The sequence below is a fragment of the Panthera onca genome, chromosome E2, assembly GCF_046562875.1.
Source record: "Panthera onca isolate mPanOnc1 chromosome E2, mPanOnc1 haplotype 2, whole genome shotgun sequence".
Classification (NCBI taxonomy): Eukaryota; Metazoa; Chordata; class Mammalia; order Carnivora; family Felidae; genus Panthera; species Panthera onca.
Window position 1 is genome coordinate 25,320,023 of NC_138353.1, and position 26,383 is coordinate 25,346,405.

Consider the following 26,383-nt stretch of genomic DNA (forward strand, 5'->3'; position numbering starts at 1 on the left):
TTTTCATCACATCTAATTCTCATCCTGTGTGCCCTGCTGCTTTGCTGCCTGGTCTACATTTGGTATGTTTGCATATTGTGGATACTGAGGATGAAAAGTCTTAATCAGGCCTCCCCTCTGTAAAAAAAAAACAGCCCAGCTTTAAAAAATTCTATTTAGATTTAATTTAATGTCAAAGATACAAAGACAATGGGTAGCAGTGCTAATATATATTTTTGTTGCATATTCTTTATGACTGTCCCTTTCTATTTGCTCATGAAGAAAATGAGAAAAGGTGATAGATTTACACAAAAAGGATCTTGCCACCATAGACTTTTTTTTGTTTTAATTAATGTGTAATAATACTGAAAACAGTGACCCACTGTAGCATTTAATCTATCAGCCTTGTGGAAAAAAGCCTGCATATGGAAGATCTGGAAAGACTTGGAAATTTTTAAGTTACTTTTTAAACTCAATAGAAGAAACAATTCTACCTTTAGTTAAAACATTCAACTTGTGAGAGATAATTTTGAGACTGCTGTTTTCTACATAAATATACTGTCTTTTGAAAGATTCTAATCTGACTAAACCACTTAGATTTGAAAAAAAATTTACATTATATGCTTAGATTGATATGTTTTAACTTACATATTTTAAATTTCTAACACATAAATTTGGGTTTAGGAGTTGTTATGGTTCAAAATTAGCCATCAGTTCTTTGCCTGACAATATAAATCCTGTGGGGTTTATAGATCAGAGGTTACTTAGCTGTTACAGGCCTTGTGGAACTAAAGTCAACATTCATGTTATTGACAGTCTAGTTAAAAAAAAACATATATATATATATATATATATATATATATATATATTTTTTAAAGGTTTATTTATTCATTTTGAGAGAGAGAGAGAGAGAGAGAGAGAGAGAGAGAGAGATAGTGCACGTGCAGTGGAGGAGAAGGAGAGGGAGAGAGAGAGTGAAAATCCCAGGCAGGCTCCACCCTGTCAGCATGGAGACTGAGGCGGGGCTTGAACTCATGAACTGTGAGATCATGCTCTGAGCTGAAATCAAGAGTTGGACACTTCACCAACTGAGCCACCAAAGTGCCTGATGGTGCTTTAAACAGTCTAATTTAAATATAGGCTTCTTAGTAAGGTAAGCTTGAGAGGGAAGGGGGAATGGAGTGGTATTTCATACAATCCTCACAAGAAATTTGTAGGGGAGGTAAAACCATACTTATTTTATAGATTTGGAGATAGATAAGATAAATAACTTGCTGACAGAAACAGAACTCCTAAGTGGCACCACTAACATTTAAACTGGAATCCAAAGTCTATGATTTTGTCTTTCTCTTGTAAGCTGCATTTAGAATTAAACTTTTCTTTTAAGCTTATGTGATATATAATGTAGTGGAAAAAGTGTATATTTTATTTCTTCTTTTATTAATATATCTGACTCCAAGTACATACATAACAGAGAAGTCCGAATGTAAGACCTGTCTTATTCATGGACTAATAGGAGAGGCATTTTCCGTTCTGTCATCCTGAGAAATGGATTCCGTAGTGCCAGTTTCTACCGCCATGAGTCTAACTGATATAGCTGGTAAGAATTACAAAAATAGGAGATAAAAATCTTCCATGTTACTGCTCTTTTGAAGGACACTGTAACTGTTCCTTAGAGGTCATGAAACTGTGGCTACTTTTCTAGTAAGCAAGCTGATTTAAATGAAATAAAATGGATTTAAGTACATTATTCCTAGCACCTCCTAACCATTTATAAAAGTTAATTGTATATATGCTGATGATTCAATAGTTAGAAAGCTTAACTTACTCTATAACAGTATAATTTTATGCAAAAACAAAGTTAGCAATGTACTCATCAGTTATATTGAATTACTTATTGAATTTATCTTGGTAGTAATCCTGTGTAAATAATAAAATTTATCAACATAGTCTGCCTTGAAAGACTACTATATACATTCATACATTATCTACTACTCTTTGAAATTAATGATGCGTGTTGCCCTATTCATATAAAATACTTATAAAAATGATGCTCTTTATCCACTGTCAGTCATACTTTATGAGTTATTTTCATAGTGGTGATTAATAATCTGTATTAATGAAAACTAAAATTCTGTCCCATTCATTTCTGTAATGAAGGTAGTGAATTGAGCCAGATATTTTTCTAGAACTCAGCACACAAAAATGTGAGGGGATGAGATGAACAACAAAAGACGGATCTAGAAGTTCGTGCATTTGTTCTAACAAATGCTTAAGAAAAAAATGAACAAGCTAACAAGAAAGAGTCAAGAGATTCAAAGAAAAGATACAAGTCACAAAAAGAAATTTAACACGGAGACAGATCCAACATGGCGGATAAGTACAGGGACCTGAAAGTCCCAAGTACCTCAAACACAGCAGAGTTGAGGCCAAAAAGGCTTTGAATTCGAAGAGTCCGGGCTACAGAGTGGCAAACACTTCTCCAGGGGCCCACGGGGACAACCTGGCAGACCATAGGTGCATGATTCTGAATTGGGAGAGCTAAAACGGGCCGTGTAGGTATGGATGGGAAGGATCCCCTTCTGTGGAGAGACAACGGAAAGGGAATGAGAGGCTGGGGAAGCGTAGGACTGTATCTGGACAAGAGAAACACCATGAACCAGGATGGACAAAGATCCAATCTCTAACTGCTGGGCTTTCTCCACACTGGGGCCGGCTGCCCTGTTCATGCACCTGGAGAGGAGGGGAGCCAGCCCCAGGCTTGGTAAGTAGTTCAGAGGCGCAGTCTGCAGTGGGAAAAAATAAGCCCCTCCCTGGAGTGCTGTGGGAAGAAGGTATATAACTGTTCAAAGGACAAAGACTGCCTATGCCCGCCAGCCAGAGGCCATAACTCAGAGATGCGGAGTGGCACTTACCCAGAACTGGGGTACACAGAGTGGGACCCTTTAAGACACTGGGATTTAAATCCCAGGTGAGCACCAGAGAGGCGAGGTGGGAGTCGGCGGAGCGGGACAAACCGTGCATGCCGCACTGTGAGGCGGCACAGGGTGGCTCTTCCCTAGAACCGGGGCGCATGGAGTGGGACTCTTTAAGACATGTAGGTTTAAATCCCAGCCAAGTGCCAGGGAGGCTGGGAGTCAGTGGGAGCAGGACAAATCACCTCGTTCGCACCTGCCACACTATGAGAACTTCCTGAACAGAGTGGTTTGGGACACCAGGTCCATGGAGGAGACTGAGGTGTCGCCATTTTTCTCCTTATCACCAACAAGGTGGGGCTTCATGGAACTGACAGCAGGCCCACGGAGGAGGCGGGATCTGCTTACACCAAACCACGCCCCTCCACGCCTGGTAACTGCAGCAGGATTGACAGTGATTAACCAGATAAACCCTCCTCCAGACCAGCGCTGTCACTGGTTCCAAGGCACCCAGTGGTTTTTCACTTCCTGATTTAATTCTTGGACAATTCTTATTTTATATATTTATATTTATATTTATAATTTTCTTCCTTTTGTCCTTATTTCTTCCCTCCTCTAGTCTAGTTATTCTGGTTGTTGGTTTGTTAAGGCAGACTTATTTAATTTATTCTGTTTATACCTGTTCTGTATCTCCTTCCTTATTTTCCTCTCCCTCTCTCTCTCTTTTACTCTGGATTAAGCAATATAGTTTCTCTGCCCGGTCAATTTTCTTTCCCCCCGCCGCCCCTGTCATTTCTCTCTTTGTATGGGATAAGGCCTCTTCCATCAACAACGCCCCCACCCTGTTGTTTTGCTGTAGCTGGTGTGTTTTTGTTTATTTTTTTTTCTTTTCCAGGGCTACTTTAGCCAACAAATCAAAGCACACCTGGTGGAGGGTCCAAAACATCACTATGAGTAGGGAGACAAACCAACCAGAGTAACAACAACAGAGAGCAAGTAACACCTTCCAAAAAAACTACCTCCTGAAGGGCCTAGCCCTGGACAGTGCATGACCCCTCTTTAATATAGTAGTGCTCACAGGTGCAGGACACATAACAAGCTTTCAAAACACATAAGGAACAGAAAACTAGCTAAAATGATGAAGCAGAAGAATTCTCAAAAGAAATTCCAGGAAAAAATGACAACTAAAGAATTGACCAAAACAGATATAAACTATATAACTGACCAAGAGTTTAGAATAATAAGTCATGAGATTAATCACTGGGCTTGAAAAAAGCATAGAAGACAGCAGATAATCTACTGCTGCAGAGATCAAGGGACTAAAAAATAGTCATGATGAATTAAAAAAATGCTGTAAATGAGGTGCAAAATAAACTAGAGGTGGTGACAGCTAGGACTGAAGAGGCAGAGGAGAGAGTAAGTGAAATACAAGATAAAATCATGGAAAAAGATGAAGCTGAGAAAAAGTGAGAAAAAAAATTTTGGATTACAAGGGGAGAAATAGAGAACTAAGTGATTCAATGAAACGTAATAATATCCATACCATAGGAGTTCCAGAAGAAGAAAGGGGTGGAGGGTGTGCTTGAACAAATCATAGCTGAGAACGTCCCTGATCTAGGGAAGGAAACAGACCTTGAAATCCAGGAGGCACAGAGAACTCCCTTCAGATGTAACCTGAATAGACACATCATAGTGAAACTGGCAAATTACAAAGATAAAGAGAGAATTCTGAAAGCAGCTAGGAACAAATGGGCCTTAACCTACAAGAACAGACACATATGGGTAGTAGCAGACCTATCTACTGAAACTTGGCAGGCCAGAAGGGAGTGGCAGGAAATATTCAATGTGATGAACAGGAAAAATATGCAGCCAAGAATCCTTTATCCAGCAAGCCTCTCATTCAGAATAGAAGGAGAGATAAAGGTTTTCCCAAACAAAAACTGAAGGAGTTCATCTCCACTAAACCAGCCCTACAAGAGATCCTAAGGGGGACTCTGTGAGTGGAATGTTGCAAAGACCACAAAGGACCAGAGACATCACTACAAGCATGAAACCTACAGATAACACAATGACTCTAAATCCATGTCTTTCAATAATAACACTAAATGTAAATGGACTAAACGCTCCAATCAAAAGACACAGGGTACCAAAATGGATAAAAAAAACAAGACCTATCTATTTGCTGTCTACAAGGGACTCATTTTAGACCTGAGGATACCTTCAGATTGAAAGTGAGGGGATGAAGAACCATCTATCATGCTAATGAAAGTCAAAAGAAAGCTGAAATAGCCATACTTATATCAGACAAACTAGATTTTAAACTAAAGGTTGTAACAAGAGACAAAGAAGGACATTATACCATAATTACAGGGTCTATCCATCAAGAAAAGCTCACACTTATAAATGTTTATGCACCTAATTCAGCAGCACCCAAATATATAAAACAATCACAAACATAAGCAATCTTATTGGTAAGAATGTGGTAACTGCAGGGGACTTTAATACTCCACTTACAACAATGGACAGATCATCTAGACAGACAACGAATAAAGAAACAATGGCCCTGAATAATACAGTGAACCAGATGGACTTGACAGGTATATTCAGAACTTTTCATCCTAAAGCAGAATACACATTCTTCTCAAGTGTGCATGGAAAATTCTCCAAGATAGATCACATACTGGGTCACAAAACAGCCCTCAATAAATGTAAAAGAATTGAGATCATACCATGCACATTTTCAGATCATAATACTATGAAACTTCAAATCAACCACAGGAAAAAGTTTAGAAAACCTCCAAACGCATGGAGTTTAAAGAACATCCTACTAAAGAATGAAAGGGTCAACCAGGCAATTAGAGGAGAAATAAAAAAATGTATGGAAACAAATGAAAATGAAAACACAACAGTCCAAACCTTTTGGGATGCAGCAAAGGCAGTCCTAAGAGGAAAATACATTGCATCAGGCCTATCTCAGGAAACAAAAAAATCCCAAGTACAAAATCGAACAGCACAACTAAAGGAACTAAAAGTACAACAGCAAAGAAACTGCAAGGCCAGCAGAAGAGAAATAATAAGATCAGAGCAGAAATAAACAATATAGAATCCAAACAATACAAAACAAAACAAAACAAAAACAGAACAGATCAATGAAACTAAGAGCTGTTTTTTTTTTTTTTAAGAAATAAACAAAATTGATGAACTCCTAGCCGACTTCTTAAAAAGAAAAGACAGAGGACCCAAATAGATAATATCACGAATGAAAATGGACTTATCACAACCAATCACTAAGACATATAAGCAATTATCAGAATACTATGAAAAATTATATGCCAACAAGCTGGAAAATCTGGAAGAAATGGACAAATTCCTAGACACCCACACACTACCAAAACTTAAATGGGAAGAAATAGAAAATTTGAAGAGACCCATAACCACAGAAGAAATTGAATCAGTTATCAAAAATCTCCCAACAAATAAGAGTCCTGGGTCAGATGGCTTCCCAGGGGAATTCTACCAGACACTTAAAGCAGAGTTAATACCTATCCTTCTCAAGCTGTTCCAAAAAACAGAAATGAAAGGAAAACTACTGGACTCATCCTATGAAGCCAGCATTACCTTGGTTCCCAAACCAGACAGAGACCCACAAAAAAGGAGAATTACAGGCCAATATCCCTGATGAACATGGATGTAATAATTCTTAACAAGATACTAGGCAAATCAAATTGAACAGCATATAAAAAGAATTATTCACTATGATCAAGTCGGATTCATTCCTGGGCTGCAGGGCTGGTTCAATATTCACAAATCCATCGGTGTGATACAACACATTACTAAAAGAAAGGATAAGGACCATATGATCCTGTCAACAGATGCAGAAAAAGCATCTGACAAAACACAGCATCATTTCTTTTTTAAAAAAAATTTTTTTTCAATGTTTTTTATTTATTTTTGGGACAGAGAGAGACAGAGCATGAACGGGGGAGGGGCAGAGAGAGAGGGAGACACAGAATCAGAAACAGGCTCCAGGCTCCGAGCCATCAGCCCAGAGCCTGACGCGGGGCTCGAACTCACGGACCGCGAGATTGTGACCTGGCTGAAGTCGGACGCTTAACCGACTGCGCCACCCAGGCGCCCCCAGCATCATTTCTTAATAAAAGCCCTCAAGAATGCTAGGATAGAAGGAACATACCTAAACACCATAAAAGCTATATATGAAAAGTCCACAGTTAATATCATCTTCAATGGGGAAAAACTGAGAGCTTTCCCCCTGAGATCAGGAACATGACAGGGATGTCCACTCTCACCACTGTTATTTAACATAGTGTTGGAAGTCCTAGCATCAGCAATCAGAGAACAAAATGAAATAAAAGGTATCAAAATTGGCAAAGAAGAAGTAAAACTTTCACTTTTTGCAGATGACATGATACTCTATATGGAAAACCCATAAGACTCCACCAAAAGGCTGCTAGAACTGATACCTGAATTCAGCAACGTCACAGGGTACAAAATCAATGTACAGAAATTGGTTGCATTTTTATACACCAAAAATGAGGCAACAGAAAGAGAAATCAAGAAACTGATCCCAGGGCGGCTGGGTGGCTGTCGGTTGAGGTCATAATCTCACAGCTCGTGGGTTTGAGCCCCACATCGGGCTCTGTGCTGACAGCTCAGAGTCTGAAGCCTGCTTCAGATTCTGTGTTTCCCTCTCTCTCTGCAACTCCCCTCCTCACACTCTGTGTCTCTCTCTCTCAAAAATAAACATTAAAAAAATTAAAAAAAAGGAAACGGATTCCATTTACAATTGCACCAAGAAGCATAAAATACCTAGCAATAAACCTAACCAAAGGTATAAAAGATGTATATGTTGAAAAGTATAGAAAACTTATGAAGGAAATTGAAGACGAAACAAAGAAATGGAAAAAAACATTCTATGCTTATGGGTTGGAAGAATAAACATTGTTAAAATGTCAATACTACCCAAAGCAATCTACACATTAAATGCAATCCCAATCAAAATTGTCCCAAAGCTAGAACAAAAAATCCTAAAATCTGTATGGAACCACAAAAGTCCCTAAATAGCCAAAGTAATATTGAAAAAGAAAACCAAAGTGGGAGGCATCACAATCCGAGACTTTTGCCTCTACTACAAAGGCTAATCATCAAGACCATACAGTACTGGCACGAAAACAGACACAGAGATCAATGGAACAGCATAAAGAACACAGAAATGGACCCACAAATGTATGGCCAACTAATCTTTGATAAAGCAGGAAAGAGCATCCAATGGAAAAAAGTCTCTTTAGCAAATGGTGCTGAGACAACTGGACAGCAACATACTGAAAATGAAGCTAGACCACTTTTTTATACCATACACAAAAAATAAATTCAAACTGGAGGAAAGACCTAAATGTGAGACAGGAAACCATGAAAACCCTAGAGGAGAAAGCAGGGAACAATCTCTTGGACCTCAGCTGCAGCAATTTCTTGCTCGACACATCTCCAAAGGCAAGGGAATTAAAAGCAAAAATGAACTATTGGGACCTCATCAAGATAAAAACCTTCTGCACTGCAAAGGAAACAATCAACAAAACTAAAAGGCAACCGACAGAATGGGAAAAGATATTTGCAAATGTCCTATCGGATAAAGGATTAGTATCCAAAATCTAGAAAGAACTCACCAACTCCACACCCGAAAAGCGAATAATCCAGTGAAGAAATGGGAAGAAGACATGAAAAGAAACTTTTCCAAAGACATCCAGATGGCCAACAGACACATGAATGATGCTCAGCGTCACTCATCGTCAAGAAAATACAAATCAAAACCAAATCAAAACTGAGATACCACCTCACACTAGTCAGAGTGGTGAAAATTAACAACTGAGGAAACAACAGATGCTGGCGTGGATGTGGAGAAACGGGAACCCTCTTGCACTTTTGGTGGGAATGCAAACTGGTACAGCTGCTCTAGAGAACAGTGTGGAGGTTCCTCAAAAAATTAAAAATAGAACTACTCTAGACCCAGCCATAGCACTACTAGCAATTTATGCAAAGGATACAGGAGTGCTGACTCACAGAGGCACATGTACCCCAGTGTTTACAGCAGCACTTTCAACAATAGCCAAATTGAAAGAGCCCAAATGTCTATCAACTGATGAATGGATAAAGATGTGGTTTATATATACAATGGAATACTACTTGGCAATGAGAAAGAATGAAATACTGACATTTGCAGCAACTTAGAGGGAACTGGAAGGTATTATGCTAATTGAAATAGATCAGGCAGAAAAAGACAGATATGTCTTCACTCATATGGATCTTGAGAAACTTAACAATAGATTATGGGGGAATGGTAGGGGAAAAATAGTTACAAACAGAGAGGGAGGGAGGCAAACCATAAGAAACACTTAGATAAAGAGAACAAACTGAGGGTGGATGGGGGGATTGGGGAGAGGGCAAAATGGGTTTTGGACATTGAGGAGGGCACTTTGGGATGAGCACTGGGTATTATATGTAAGTGATGAACCACCGGAATCTATCCCAAAAACCAAGAGCACACTTTACACACTGTATGTTAGCCAATTTGACAACAATCAGATTAACAACAGACTTTTCACTAGCAAAATTAAGAATTGGAATTTAATTGTTAAATTAAATAAATGTTGTTTATTTATATAAAATAAAATGATTGCTTCTCGGCCTTTTGGCTAAGATCAAGTGTATATAAAATAAAATGATTTTAACGCCAGAATCCTATACTCTTCTAAGTTAGCATTCCAGCTAGAGGAAAATAAGTTTTCAGACATGGAAAGTCAGAAAGACTCTTTATACTCTTGCTTATAGAATTATTTGATAACATATCTAGAAAAATAATACATGAATCAAAGAAAGAATGGACCACACCATGTTCAATGGTGATCAAAGAAACTACTAAACTTTATAGCCAAGTGTAAATAATTATAGCAACAAATGTTAAAATAAGTAAATAAATGGTGATGATATCACTGAATGGGGAGTGAGTGGAGTGGGGAAAGAGAGAACTGAATGTGTGCTAAAAGTTCTGTAAGTATTAATGTGTCTTCAGTAGTTCATTTAAAAATAAAATTTAAAAATATATACTAAACATTAAAGTATAACCACTACAACAGAAATAAAATTTATAATATATAAACCATGTTAGGAACTATAAAAGAAGAAATATTTAAATGATCCAACAGAAGAGAGAAAAGAAGGGGAAAAAAACAAGAAAAAACATAATGAATACAAAACATAAAATGGCAGAAATAAAGCAAACATGTGTGACCACATAATATTATTAAATAATTAAAATAACAGATACACATAGAACTTACATTGTGCCATGAAGTGTTCTTAAGTCCTTTGCATATGTTAACTCATTTGATCCTCACAGTAACTTCATGACATAGGTACTATTATTATTCTCGTTAACACATATTAAAACTAAGACACAGGTCAGTAGCTGCCATGATCACACAGCCAATAAACAGTAGAGCCAGAATCTAAATCTAGGTTTTATCCACTAAATTGTATTTCTTGAAATGGATTATATTCTACTATTAAAAGACAGAGAATAATAGTTTTAAAAAATTCCCTTTCCATCATATATTCCCTTTTTTATTTCACCTAAGATTTTTAAGATTCATTCATGTTGCTTCTTCAGTAATTTATTCTCTTTTTTATTATAGATATCACTAAGTTGTATAAATATGCCATCAATTATTTATCTATTTTCTTGTTAATGTACCTTTGATTTGCTTCCAATTTGATGCTATTATAAATAAATATACCATGAACAATTTTTGTAAGTCTTTTGGTAAACTTAAGTTTTCATTTCTCTTGCATAAGTACCTAGGAATAGAATGACTGTGTTGTAGGAAAAATAGGTGTTTAAGGTCATTAGAAACTGTCAGAGTTTTTCAAAATTAATGTTCAATTTTGCATTCCTATAAAAAAATATATGAGAGTTTCAGATGTTCTATATTCTCACCAACATTTGGTGTTATTGGTAGTTTTTGTTTTTTGTTTTTATTTTAGAGAGACAGAGACAGAGAGTGTGCCCACTAACAGGGGAGAGGGGCAGGGGAGGGGAAGGAAAGAGAGAGTGAGGATCTTAAAAAGATTCCACACCCAGCACAAAGCCCAAGGTAGGGCTTGATTCCATGACTCTGGGATCATGACTTGAGCCAAAATCGAGAGTCAGATGCTGAAGCGACTGAGCCACCCAAGCACCCCCATGTTATTGGTAGTTTTAACTGCAACCATGCTAATGGGTGTGAAAAATATATAATGGGTTTAATTTTATTTCTCTAATTACCCATTGGTAACATGTAGAACATTTTCTCATATATTTATTGGCCTTTCATGTACGTTCCTCAATGAACTGCCTTGGCATCTATGCAAAAAAGTCAATTTATTATAATATGTATAGCTCTATTTCTAGACTCTCTTTTATGTTCCACTGATCTCTGTAAGTATCTATTATGTAAACACACAAGGTCTTGATTACTACAGCTTCATAGCAAGTCTTAAAGTGGCATGAGTCCTCCATCTTTGTTATTGTTGTCAAGAAAATTTTGGCTAATCTAGCTTTTAATTTTAATTTTTTAATCTAGCTAATCTATTTTTTTCACATAACTATTAGAATCAGTGTATACATTTTTTCAAAAAAGCTTGTTGGGAATTTGATGAGAATTGCATTCAATCTATAGATCTAGGTGAAAAGAACTGACTTTCTAGCAATATTGAGTACTATGATGCATGAATATTTTCTCTCTACATTTTTTCTTAGGTCTTTTGTAAACACTCTCTGCAGTATTCTGTGGTTCAAGAACAGGCAAAGCCAACCTATCTTGCTGGAAATCAAAATATTGGTTACCTATGAGGCTGGGGATTAACCAGAAGGGAAGCATGAGAGATTTTCTGGGGTGATGAAAATGTTTTTGTATTTTAATTGGAGTACTAGTTATCAAATGTTATCAAAACTCATCCAATTATACATTTAAGGTTTTTGCATTTTATCAAATGTAACTTTTTCCTTATGTGATATTTTGGCACATAAAAATTGAAAATAAAGGGATAGAAATATATGTGTGGTAAATGCTTAGGAAAAGAAATAGCATATAAATTTGATATTACAAAAAAGAAATCAAAGTAAAAAAAATTAAAAGGAAACATCCCTATATTTCATGATTATATAAGAAGTGAGGAAGACAAAATATGCAAAAAGCCTTATGCACCTAATAATCAAAGCTGCATTTTTCAAATGAAAAACTGAGAAGCTGACAACTGTTAATTATGATGGTTAAGATTGTTAATCCCAAAAATGAACTACTGGGACCTCATCAAAATAAAAAGCTTCTGCACAGTGAAGGAAACAATCAGCAAAACTAAAAGGCAACTGACAGAATGGGAGAAGATATTTGCAAACGACATATCAGATAAAGGATTAGCATCCAAAATCTATAAAGAACTTACCAAACTCCACACCCAAAAAACAAATAATCCAGTGAAGAAAAGGGCAAAAGACATGAATAGACACTTTTCCAAAGAAGACATCCATATGGCCAACCAACACATGAAAAAATGCTCCACATCAGTCATCATCAGGAAATACAAGTCAAAACCACGAGATACCACCATATACCTGTCAGAATGGCTAACATTAACAACTCAGGCAACAATAGATGTTGGCGAGGATGCGGAGAAAGAGGATGTCTTTTGCATTGTTGGTGGGAATGCAAGCTGGTGCAGCCACTCTGGAAAACAGTATGGAGGTTCCTCAAAAAACTAAAAATAGAACTACCCTAGACCCAGCAATTGTACTACTAGGCATTTATCCACAGGATACAGGTGTGCTGTTTCGAAGGGACACATGCACCTCCATGTTTATAGCAGCACTATCAAGAGTAGCCAAAGTATGGAAACAGCCCAAATGTCCATCGATGGATGAATGGATAAAGAAGATGTGGTATATATGTACACGATGTAGTATTACTCGGCAATCAAAAAGAATGAAACCGTGCCATTTGCAACTACGTGGATGAACTGGAGGGTATTATGCTAAGTGAAATTAGTCAGTCAGAGAAAGACAAAATCACATGACTTCACTCATATGAGGCCTTTAAGAGACAAAACAGATGAACATAAGGGAAGGAAAACAAAAATAATATAAAAACAGGGAGGGGGACTATACAGAAGAGACTCATAAATATGGAGAACAAACTGAGGGCTACTGGAGGGGTTGTGGGAGGGGGGATGGGTGAAATGGGTAAGGGGCACTAAGGAATCTACTCCTGAAATCATTGTTGCACTATATGCTAACTAATTTGTATGTAAATTAAAAAAAATAAAAAAAACCCCAAAAAACAAAACAAAAAAGATTGTTAATCCTAGTGAAGGATTAACATACTTTTAAAAGTAAAGAAAAATATGTAAGAGTATATAGAAGATTTAAATAACATTATTTAAAAAAAATTTTTTTTATATGTTTATTTTTGAGAGAGAGAGAGAGAGAGAGAGAGCGAGCATGAGTGGGGGAGGGGCAGAGAGAGAGGGAGATACAGAATCTGAAGCAGGCTCCGGGCTCTGACCTATCAGCACAGAGCCCAACGCGGGGCTCGAACTCGCGAACCGTGAGATCATGACCTGAGCTGAAGTCGGACATTTAACCGACTGAGCCACCCAGGCGCCCGGATTTAAATAACATTCTTAACATGAATGATATTTCAAATAATCATTCATCAGGCTATCAAAGTACCAGAAAATCTTAACAAATTTCAAAACATGTTGCACAAGACACAATTCTGTATGCAATGAAGCAACTTTAAGAAGAAACAATAAAAATATAGATCCAAACCTCAAAACAATACAAAACAACTCCCCAAACATATTTATGTGAACATTTAGGAAAGCTTTTAAAAATAACTCTTAGGTTAATGGAAACTTATAATTAAACAAACAAAAGAACGGTGAAAGCACCAATTATCAAAATATGTGGTCTGAAGTCAAGTACATAGGAAATATTTAGTCTTAAAAAACACTTATTATTAGAGGATCACCTGTGTAGGTTAAGCGTTCAGCTTCAGCTCAGGTCATGATCTTGAAGTTCGTGAGTTCAAGCCCCACTTCCGGCTCTGTGCTAAAAGCTCAGAGCCTGGAGACTGCTTGGGATTCTATGTCTCCCTTTCTGTCCCTCCCCGCCTGCACTCTGTGTATGCCTCTCACTCTCAAAAAATGAATAAACATTAAAATAATTTATTAAACACTTACTAGAAATATTTTGTTTTTATATTTAAGCTCTATTTTGCTTTTTTAGGCTTATTTTTATTTTTTGCTTAAAAGTTGATTTCAATGACTATTTTGATTTGTTTGGTACTTCCTCATATTTTCTCTATCTCTTTGTTGAAGTTCTCTTTGTGTTCATCCATTCTTCTGAGATTGGTGAACATCTATGTAAACATTACTTTATCAGGTAAATTACTTATCTCCATTTTAATAAGGTTTGTTTTGGGTTTTATCTTATTTTTCCACTCATCTGTTTCCTCATTTGCTTGAATCCCTGTGCTTGTTTCTATGTATTAGGAGAAACAGCTACTAAGTGGTAGGAAGAGTAGTAGTATGTTTCAGTCTACTGTCTGTGCAGAGCCCTGGATGTGGCAGCCTGCCAAAAACTGTCTCTCCCATTGTTTTAGTCCCATGAGGCCTAGAAAGGCAAGCTTCCCTGGCTACCAGAGTCAGGTGTTCAAGAGGCATTACCTATATGGACTATGCACATGCCCTGGCTTTGGTGGGACTGTGTGAAAGTGCAGACAGAGGTAAGCCTACTCGCCAACTTTGGTGGGGTGGTCCCAGGAGTTATGTCAGGCCAGGCATATCTGCTAATCAGATTTAGTGGGGGCAGGCTGTGTAAGAGTACCAGTTGGGTTTAGAAGGTTAGGCTGAAGGAGTGCCAGGCTGGGGCATGCCTGCTGGCCAGGCTTAGCAGGGTGGAGCTATGGGGATGTTTCTGGCTGGGGCATGTGTAACCTGGGGTTTAGTAAGCAATGCAGCAATGGTGCCCAGCAGTGCCTCTGTCTCTGGCACAACAATGTCATTTTAAGTTTTCCTTTCTTCTCTCAATAAAATGAAAATTCAGAGAATTAAGACATGACTATACATAGAATATGACAATAAACTAAGGGCAACTGAGTATCAATGGGATAGCCAAGGGAAAAAAACAGGGTTTTCAGTCAGTGGTGGCATATATGTAAAATGACTGATCTCAGACCAGGCTGCTTCTATAAAATGTCACTAATAGAGAAGTTTTTCATGTGCTATGATTTTAAAGATTAACTCATGATACATTAGGCCTTTTGTATAAGAGAAAAAACAAATCTAAACAACTCTCTTCTCAAAACAAAAACACACACGTTAACAAACTATGGTTTCAGAATTTCTCTTCATGAATTACATGTTGTGGATTTTATTCTTTCTGCATAATGTCTACCTCATTTTTAAAAACTGCAAAAAAAAAAAAAAAAAAAAAGGAGACCAAATTCTCCAGGTAGCAACCCTTCAAATTAGAACCATCACCCTGCACTAATTTTCAGCAACACACCAATCTTGATAGCAGTTAAAAATTATAAAATGCTTTTTAGATAAAAGTAAATTCACACAGGAAAGAATTATCATGCACAATATATCTCCCCAACCCCTTTTTTAAAAGTCTGTTTATTTAATTTGAGAGTGGGAAGCAGAGGCAGAGAAAGAAGGAGAGAGAGAATTCCAAGCAGGCTCCATGCTGTCAGCACAGAGCCCAACAAAGGGCTTGATCACACAAAGCATGAGATCATGACCTGAGCAGAAATCAAGAGTTGAATGCTTAACTGACTGAGCCACCCAGGTGCCTTTTTTCCTTCTTCTGTTTTTTTTTTTTTTTTTTTTTTTTAATTTTTTTTTCAACGTTTTTTATTTATTTTTGGGACAGAGAGAGACAGAGCATGAACGGGGGAGGGGCAGAGAGAGAGGGAGACACAGAATCGGAAACAGGCTCCAGGCTCCGAGCCATCAGCCCAGAGCCTGACGCGGGGCTCGAACTCACGGACCGCGAGATCGTGACCTGGCTGAAGTCGGACGCTTAACCGACTGCGCCACCCAGGCGCCCCTCCTTCTTCTGTTTTAAGGAATATATTATGCTGAATTCTCCTGGACACACATCTCCCTTTCAAGGATAAGGCTATTTTTCATTTAGTGATTTAATGAAAAATGAGATGTTAAAATCTATCCTACTAAAATCTAACCTTCAATTCTCATCTACCCCAAAAGAACCAAAGAGAAATCCCAGTTTTAAACAGTTGCCTTTATAAAAGCATCAAGTGTCTATGACTGACTGCCTCTTACATTATGTCTTCTGTGGAGTTATACTGTTCTCTGCTGAATTAGCTGTGGATACCATCATTATTTCTGAATGGTAAAGGAACTTAAGTTAAATATTTGATGGTTTAAAAGAGAAAATATTAATAAAAACTTTTATAGCAATATATATACACATGAATATTCAGCCATAAGAAGAATGAAATCTTGCCATTTGCAAGATGGAACTAGAGAGTATAATGCTAAATGAAATAAGTCAGTCAGAGAAAGACAAATACCGTATGATTTCACTCATAAGTGGTATTTAAGAAATGGAACAAATGATCAAAGAAAATAAAAGAGAGAGAGACAAACCAAGCTACAGACTCTTAAGTAAGAGAACAAATGGATGGTTACCGGGGGTGGGTGAAATAGGTGACATAGATTAAGGAGAACACTTGTGATGAGCACCAGGTGTTGTATAGAAGTGTTGAATCACTATATTGCATACCTGAAACTAATATAACACTGTATTTAACTATACTGGGTTAAAAAAAAATAACAACAACAAAATACAACTCACTAGTTTAAAAATAAAAAAAAAATCCTTTATGACAAAAACAAAAATTGTTTGGATATTCCTCTAAGGATGAGTAATCACAGACTTAATCAATTTGGGATGGAATTTCTTATTCTTTTGAATAAGATTAATGTCCAGAATAAAGCAATTTTACATTTCTTTGTTTTTACATGCCACTATACCTTTAAAAGGAATAATAATCACATTGAGTTCAGAGATTCATTTGGTTACATTAAATCTGTCTCACACATATAGGTTCTGAATGTACATACTCTGCATTATGAAGCATGATGATCATGACTGGAAAATTCTGTAAACATAACTTAGAGCAATTATAATTTCAAATCAAATTCTTAGAAAGTTTAAGTATAGATTCTCCATAATTGTCTATAAATATTTAGGGACATTCACTAATAATATATGTTTCTCTAAGAATCAGATCTCTAGATGACACTGTTTGGTGCTAAAAGCAACAATAAATCTGATTTTTTCCAGGGAAGCAGTATTGCATCATAAGCCTGGTAGAAAATGTGAAGCTGAATTATCACTAATTCCGGAGTCAACAAATGAATTAATGCACAGAGGAAAAATTATGGATAGATATGATGTAGGAGATAATAAACAATAAGGGCCAAGAAAGAGAATTAATTGTGATAGGAAAAAAACAATAAGGTATTAAAATTTAGGAAGGATCATATTTATAGAATCTGCAAAGACTCAGGCTAATTATAAATTTAACTATTTTGGTTTACCTACTGGTACCTCTACTTAAGGAAACAAAAAGGAGCTGCAGTACTCAAAGTCACTGATAATGTGATAAATACACTATTATTGTATATATATAAATACACATATATATATATATAAAATCATGTTTGAATTTTCATTGCCATTATAAACAAGCAACAGTAAGGTAACTCACTGAAAGTCTGCATGTGCTAGGTACTAATTGCTTCATTTATGTTTATCTCATTTAATCTTCACTACAACTACACAACACAGATACAATTAGTACTCTCATCCTAGGCTCAGCTCTTAATCATGAGGGTTTTCAGTCTGAAAATGTAACTGTTTTTCAAAAATTTTGGCCTATAAGTGGAGGGTTCTGGGAGATAAAGGCTTCTGGTTATGGAATGAATAAGTCATGGGAATAAAAGGCACAGCATAAGGAATACCGCATAGTGTTGTGACAGGTGGTAGCTACATTGTGAGAATAACATAAGGTACAAACTTGTCAAATCACTATGTTGTACACCTGAAATTACCATAACATTGTGTGTCAACTATACTCAAATACAGAAATAAAATAAAAAATAAATTCAACTATTTCCAGGAAAAAAAAACAAAAAATAAAGGGTACCAATCATTCTGTCCTTTGTATATGCCTCTATTATTGAATGTAATACATTGTACTGCAATTACTTGCTTATAAGCCTGTCTCTACCTCCAGAATGGAAAACTTCTTGACTGTAAGGATCATGTGTAATTGCACATAAATAAGGCTCAGTTAATATTTAATGAATTGAATATTAAATTGCAGTCATTAAAAGAAAAAAATTTTGGCTTTTTAACAATAAAGTTTTGTTGAATCAAAAATGAGCTTTGTATTTTAGATTAGATGTTCACCTCTGTTCTACAGAAATTAAATCTATGGAAGACAACAGGTATTCTAAACAATTGGTAATTCAGGCACAGGGTAAAGAAACACGAACTAAGCTCAACATGTTCCTTATTTAAGGCACTCTACCGTATTTAGGTGCTATTCAGTTAACAAAGTATCAAAGTGCAGATATTTTTTACAATATTTTTCACTTAATTTCCATACCTTCCGGATGTATTCTTCAGTATGGCAAGAGCATCTGGATAGCCATCCATGTTGTAGTCTCCAATATGAAGGGTAATTGGAATTGGTATTTCTGTTGGTCGTTGTTCATGCACAAATGGCACAAAGCCCCAGAGTGTGCCCTTGTTGCTGAACTCCCGTAGGACTGGAACCCACTATGGAATCAAGAGGGAAAAGGTCAGATTTTATAGTTACTTGAGAAAAAAAAATTCACCATTTGCAAAACAAATGATCCATTAAAAGTCCTCAAGATAAGCGTCATCTTACTTCAATTTCTTTATCTCTACAATATGCTAGAGTATTATAATTTACTTTTAAGAACAGTAATTGACACTCTGGAAAAGTAAAGTCCCCTTTAAAATTCATTACTGGTAATTTTTTCCTTAAACTGGCACATAGAGCCTTTGAAGGTTTTTCACAAAATCACAGACTCTTACATTTGAACTGATGCTGATTCTGATAGTTGAATCCCCCATTTTAAACCTGTGTTGAGTGGAAATGTAATCTCAAGTGAGTATTTTTTAAAAATTACAGCAAACTGTAATATCATCTAATACTGATGTCCTTTTAGGAGGACCAGCTTAGGAAGAAAGTTAGAAGATGACGGAGTCTCCCTTGTTCCCCTGCTTTGCCTCTTACACATGATGATGACTTCAGTTACCATCTTCAGAGCCAAGAGTTTTGAGGCTTTCCTAATAACACCAGCACCAGCCCTGAAGAAGCTCTGCCTGCCCAGGGGGATGAGCTTTGTCACCAAAACAGCTGGAAGCTACATTTTTAGTAAATTTTTTATTTCTATATTGATTATAATGAAGACAACAGAGAGCATAGGGTTGATTTCAAAAACAGCTTTCGGGAATCCATTTCTTTTTTGAATGCCCTAATCTTTACTTTTGATAACCTAACGCAAACTAAAATCTGAAGAGTGGAAATCATACCATTAAAATTATAACTATGCCCATAATTAGTTAAGAGCATGAATACTGGCATACACTCTGAAGATATGCAAATAGGTGCAGCTGGCTTGAAGTGACAGTAGGACAAACATGACTAAATATATTTTTTTTTAAACAGGTGACTCTTTATGTGTCTCCAAGTCAAACTATACTAAAAATGGCTTCTTGGAAAGGGTTTAGTACATACGGTATCCCAAACATTTTCTAGGTTTTCCAAAGAAAGCATATTTTGCCAAGGAAAAAGAAAAAAAATAGCTAATAGAAAACATACTTATAGAAAACAAGCTGTTTAAAAAAACTTATTTACATCTTTAATCAACTTTTCAGTCTTCCCTAGAAGGAAAAAAGTATTATGTAACATCAACATGTTTTAATGATTCACTTGACTTTGAAAAAAATAGTTTCTTTTGGTAGGAGATGGGAAATTTCACAAAGTGCCAAGTTATCACAAATTTCTGAAGAGGTTGACAGATTATTAATGAGGATAAAATATTCCTATTAAGGTAAACATATTAAGGTCTAAAAAGTAAAAAGATGTTTTATTAATATGACATCCTTATGAGTCACTAAAGAACTGTGACATTTATTTTCCCAGAGAGAGATTACTGTATAATTTGAAAATATTCTCATAGTAGTCTGTCACTTGAAGCCAGGCTATAATTACTGTGTTTACTTATACATATGAATCAATTATTAGGTGTTACTTGACCTCATGTTTTCAGTAATTCAAAACTTTAAAAACTTTAGGATAATAAAACTTATGGGTATAGTAAATGTTTATAGACTGTTGACTGAAGATTTTTCTTTAGTGTCTTAGTATAAAATGTGGTTTCTTATGTATAAGGGCGATAAAAGTCAATATGTTATTCTATCATTTATCACCCTAAGATAAAAAACAAAGCTGATTAATTCTACTACTATATTACTGGCTTTCTTTTTCTAGTGATATCAATATGGAAGAATTCTCAGTGTTACAACCTATCATTCCCACATTAATCTTCTGCTATGACTATCAGATTCTAAATTGTTTACCTATAAGCCACAGGTAAAAAGTCAGCATGAGAGAATGAAACTGATTTATATGCACAAATAAAGACAAGATTAGCCTTGACAATAGATGTGATGTTATTTTCCATAACCTTTTATTATAGTTGCAGTGCATTTTATCATATTCCCGGCCTATAAAATGCTAATGGATCATTTAATTATAGGAACAATAATAGGTTTTCTTCACCAGAAATGACTATAACAGTGCTTTCCCCCCTCAATAAACAAACACAAGATTTATATGCCTTTCATTAAATTAAAATGAGGAAGTCAATGATTTACTTTGGTTTCTCTGTGTGTGATTCTTCAGATACTTTTTCAAATCTCTGAAGATTTTCTTCAAGAAGGTAACTCTACTGACATTAAAAAACGAGCTGGTATACCTGCTTTGTTCCAGATCTTGCTAAGTAAATGATGCTTTTCTGGCAGTTTTTATCTTCACAGCCTGGCAGTAAGTGATCCATGTGTCCATCTCCATCTGCCAAAAGAAACTTTGAGAGTCCATTAACAGCTACAAAATAAAGTGTGCTTGTACAGCAGGTTACATTTCCTATTTGGTCAAAGTCTGCATCAATCTGCATAAATGGAAGAATGTGACGGATGACTTTGTAATAAATGTGATTCAATTAAAACAATTACTCTGGCCCTTGCTACCTATTACCTGGATTATATCTTGTTTTATTTTTATTTTAAAAAAATTTATTTATTCTTGACAGAAAGAGTGCGGGCATAAGTGGGAAAGGGGTAGAGAGAGAGGGAGAGAGAGAATCCCAAGCAGGCTCTGCACTGTCAGCTCAGAGTGTGACACAGGGCTCAAACCTACAAACTGAGAAATCAGGACCTGAGCTAAAATCAAGAGTCAGACTCAACACACTAAGCCATCCAGGTGCTCCTAGATTTATCTTGTTTTAAATTGCTCACTTTAATGTAGTTAAAAATTTATCCAATGTTGGAAAAAGACCCCATTTTCAGGCTTCAATGTTAAAATCATCAATTTTTAAACAACATGGGTTTTGATTTATTTACATAATTATCATAGCCGCCACAGGAGAAAAACAAGCATGTCAATAGTAACTCGTTATTATATGGCTTATTTTAAATGTGTCTTTACACATATTCTTAAGTGTCTTTTATATAGTATGAACTTCAATTTAAGAGTTATAAAGCTCTCAGCCCCCTGGCTTCTAAAAAGCACCAATTAATTTTTATCAATAAAAAGGCAAATGAAGAGAATACAGATGTCATTTCTGGCTGATTGGTTAAAAAACTGCACAGTGTTTTGCGAAGACCTTCAGAAATGAGGTTACTGAGGCACCTGGGTGGATCAGTCGTTTGAGCATCTGACTTCAGCTCAGTTCATGGTCTCGCAGTTTGGGGGTTCAAGCCCCATGATGGGCTCTGTGCTGACAGCCCAGAGCCTGGAAGTTGCTTCAGATTCTGTGTCTCCCTCTCTCTCTGACCCTCCCCCACTTGTGTTCTGTCTCTCTCTCTCTCAAAAATAAATATTAAAGAAAATTAAAAAAAAATAGAAATGAGGTTACTGAGGAACCTCTCTCCTATCTACTGCCCCTTACCTGATAGAGTTTACTGCAGTTTATAGATTTTGATGTCCTAGAGCTAAATCTCTACAGTGACATGCACAGAATAGTCATTTGGATTTTAAATTTTGTATTGCTTTATTCACTGACTTATTTGCTATGGTTTAATATACAGTGTGTGTCTGAGGTAAGTACCTTCAGATGGAAGGAGATAATAAGGATTAACAATAAAGAAATATTCATCCTTGTGTACACTTACATATTAAGAGAAATACAGAATTTAAACAAGCCTATCAAGTCTTCAGTAATATATTCACAAAGGAAAAAAGAATTTTAGGCTGAGTGGGTTGAAAATCTAGCCAATGGAAGCTGACCTCAGCAAGGAAAAAGGCACAGCATAGTGAAAAATAAATTTCTTTCATTTAATTTCATGGTTTAATTACTTATGATCCTTATGATTAATATCATTTGTGATAATATACCCTTACACAGAGGAGTAAAACATCAAATAAAATAGATGAATTGACAACGGAAAGTATAGAGAACATCTGTGATTTGACAATGTATAGATTTGGATTACTGAGAAAGAAGCTGAGAGAAAGAGGTACAACTCTAGACAAATACTTGGAAAGAAGACTTTCCAAGGGCATAAATATCTGTCACGGTTAAAAAAAAGAATAAAAAAGAGCCAGCTAAGTAAGAATGAGTTAAGTGAAAAATGTGATTTATAAATAGGTTCTAGTAATATCATCGACATCATTAAAAGCCAAACCATTTTATCGCAAATTAATGGGGGACCAATTAGAAGACCATTACCAAGTCTCTGCCCTTCATTTTTACCCAATGGCAAAATACTCAGATTAGATTCTGATTTACACTTTGATTTCCCCCTAGTTGGTCTTTCTTCCAAGTAGTTTCCTATTTCCTACAAGTATTTCAACCATGACTTAGCTAATACTTAATGCTGGCAAGTAACCATGTAATAAACATAAAATAAACTCAAGTGATAACTCATAATTATATCTTTTAGTATAAATTATCAGCAATATTTTATAGATATGGTCTTAGAAATTGAGAACTTAATCAGAGAATGCTCCTTGTACCCTCTCTAAGTGCTATTTTTTGATACTTAGGGAAATAGAAAAGCTTTCTGAGAGTTCAACTTCACATCCAGAGGAAAGTTTTCTTTCCTAAAGAAAACAAACATTTAAATCACACGTTTCACTTTTCTGCAGGTTGTCTGTTACATTTTATTTGAAAATAATTTAAACTTAAAATTATAACAATAAAAATAGTGGATGGAATGCCTGTAAACCCTTTATCCAGATATTCCTATTGTTACCATTTCACCCCATTTGTTTTAACATTTGTATGCTCTATGAAATCAATCTTCTGCTGACTACATACATAATTACATACATTATGGCCCTTTACCCCTAAATAATTGAGTGTTTGTTTCCTAGGAAAAGGGATATTCTCTGACATAACCACAGTAGTTATCAGTTCATCAATTCACACAAATACTTTTACCTAATGTACTATCTATATTCCAATTTTATCCACTGACTTAACAATGTCCTTTATAGCATTTTTGCCTCTTACCTATCTAATATAGGGGTAGGAATTGCATTTAGTTGTTTTTTTTTTTTTAAGTTTATTTATTTATTTTGAGAGAGATAGAGAAAGAGAAAGAACACACACTAGCAAGGGAGGGGCAGAGAGAGAGAGGGAGCAAAAATCCCACGCAGGCTCTGTGCTATTAGTGAAGAGCCTGATGTGGGGCTAGAACTCACCAAATGTGAGATTGTGACCTAAGCATCAAGAATCAGATGCTTAACCAACTGAGCCACCCAGGCACCCCTGCATTTAGTTTTTAATTTTTAGCCTTCTTTAATCTAGACTATTACCATAGCCACTGTCTTATAATCTGCATAACCTTTTTATCTCAGACTACAGTAGCCTTTTACTCAAAAAAAACCAAAAAACAAAAAACAAAAACAACTTCCTCTTTTCCATAATTTTATCTTCTAATTCACCTATTCTCTCCTCTGCCTCTTCAGTCTGTGCTATGGCTGCCTCCATTTTATTTTGCACCTCATTTATAGCATTTTTTAGCTTCTCATCACTATTTCTTAGTCCCTTGATCTCTGTATCAATAGATTCTCTTCTGTCCTCTATGCTTTTTCAAACCCAGCAATTAATTTTATGATTATTATTCTAAATTCTTGTTTCATTATATTGCTTAAATTGTTTTTGATGGGTACTGAGGAGGGCACCTGTTGGGATGAACACTGGGGGTTGTATGGAAACCATTTTGACAATAAATTTCATATTAAAAAAAATAAATGTTTTAAAAAAATAAAATAAAATATAAAAAAATAAAATAAAAAAAACAAAAACAAAACAAAACAAAACTTTAATAATACTTTAACTTTTGTACCTAGGGAAGGAAATAGTTTCAGAAAAATAAATTTTACATGAATCAAAGGCCCAAGACTAGGAAATAATTTTGATTTAAGCAAATTCTCTAAGAATAATGTGATTTTGAGTAGACCATGAAGAAATCATGCTGATAGAGGTTCCAGTCTGTAAAGTTGGACACATTCTTTAAAAAAAATTCTTTTTAACGTTTATTCAGTTTTTGAGAGACAGAGAGAGACAGAGCGTGAGCGGGGGAGGGGTAGAGAGAGAGGAAGACACAGAATCAGAAGCAGGCTCTAGGTTCTGAGCTGTCAGCACAGAGCCCAATATGGGGCCTGAACCATGAAATCATGACCTGAGCCTAACCCAGCCACTTAACCAACTAAGCCACCCAGGTGCCCAAACTTGGATACATTCTTTAAAGAAGTCCCAGGAATTGGTAACTTTGTATTCCCCTCTCCCCAGGACTTCAGTACACTACATATCTCAAGTTTTCTTGAAGGCTAACATCACTTCTCAAAGACTCAACAGAAAATATAACAGAAGGAATGGTATTTTGATTATTTTATAAACTGCAGTGTAAAAATTGACCTTTGGAATGGCTGACCACTAGAGACTACAGTGCACATTGAACACATGTTAATTTCCATTTGATGTTGACCTTAGCCAATTTTCAAATGAAATTCTCCCTTAAAAACAGATAAGTAACTTACTGAAATAAATGTAATGATTCAAACAGATTTTTCTAAGAAATTTTAACTTTAAAACCAAGAAGACACTAAAATTAAGTTACTGTTTTCATAAAAATGTATAATGAACTTTTATATAATAATTTTTATTTTTAACTAGCAGGGGATTAAGAAGATATACATAAGAAAGGGTAACATATATATTACTTGTCTTCTTAAAAATTTATAGTATTTCAGTCTCTTGAAGTTAAGTGACCTTTGGTATCATTTAAAAAAATTACAATTCATTGTTCTGGCCCCAGATCACATATTACCTATCCAACTTCGAACAGCACAGTTTCTCTAATGCAGTGATTCTCAAAGTGGAGTCTCAGTCCCCATAGCCTAAGTATCACCTGGGAACTTGTTAGAAATGTGAAATCTTAAGCCCCTGTCCAGATCTAATGAATCAGAACCTTGGAGAGTGGGGCCAAGCAATCTGTGTTTTCATACGCTTTCTGGTTGATCTTGATGCATGGGAAGGTGTGGGAACCACGGCTCCAAGGTATTTACAATGGTCTCCCAGGGGTACCAGGGGGTGCTACATGGATCCCTACTTCTGTCCTGAATAAACTCCTTTTGCTAATCAAATTCCATTAGCTGCCTCCCCCCATTTTTTATGTTTATTTGATTTTGAGAGAGAGAAAGAACACGAAGAGGGGAGGGGCAGAGAGAGAGGGAGACAGAATTCGAAACAAGTTCCAGGTTCTGAGCTGTCAGCACAGAGCCTGACATAGGCTCAAACCCACGAACTGTGGGGTCAATCATGACCTGAGCCAAGTCAGACCCTCAACCAACTAAGCCACCCAGGAGCCCCTCCATTAACGCTTTAGTATGTATCCCTTCCTTCCTCAGGAGCTTTCTTCCATCTAGCCTCTTGGGGCTGAGTCCATCTAATCTTCTACAAATTATTGTGTCTCTTGTGCAGGTCAACTCATTATGGCAACAAAACAATTACTACTACATAAAATAACTGTTTTCTGTGAATGTCTTCCTACTCCATGAGAGTGTGTGTAAATTTTAATA

The 26,383-nt window shown here is 36.1% G+C and overlaps 1 protein-coding gene across 1 annotated transcript in view; it reads right to left on the reverse strand.

Moving 5' to 3' along the window:
- The window catches only part of ITFG1 (integrin alpha FG-GAP repeat containing 1), a 343,424-nt gene that overhangs the window by 170,495 nt on the left and 146,546 nt on the right, over nucleotides 1-26,383 (reverse strand). The window contains exons 9-10 of the mRNA XM_060651941.3: nucleotides 21,054-21,148; nucleotides 18,650-18,822 (exon numbers count right to left, since the gene is read on the reverse strand). Of these exons, the coding sequence (XP_060507924.1) occupies nucleotides 18,650-18,822; nucleotides 21,054-21,148 (268 nt within the window). The remainder of the gene's footprint in view (nucleotides 1-18,649; nucleotides 18,823-21,053; nucleotides 21,149-26,383) is intronic.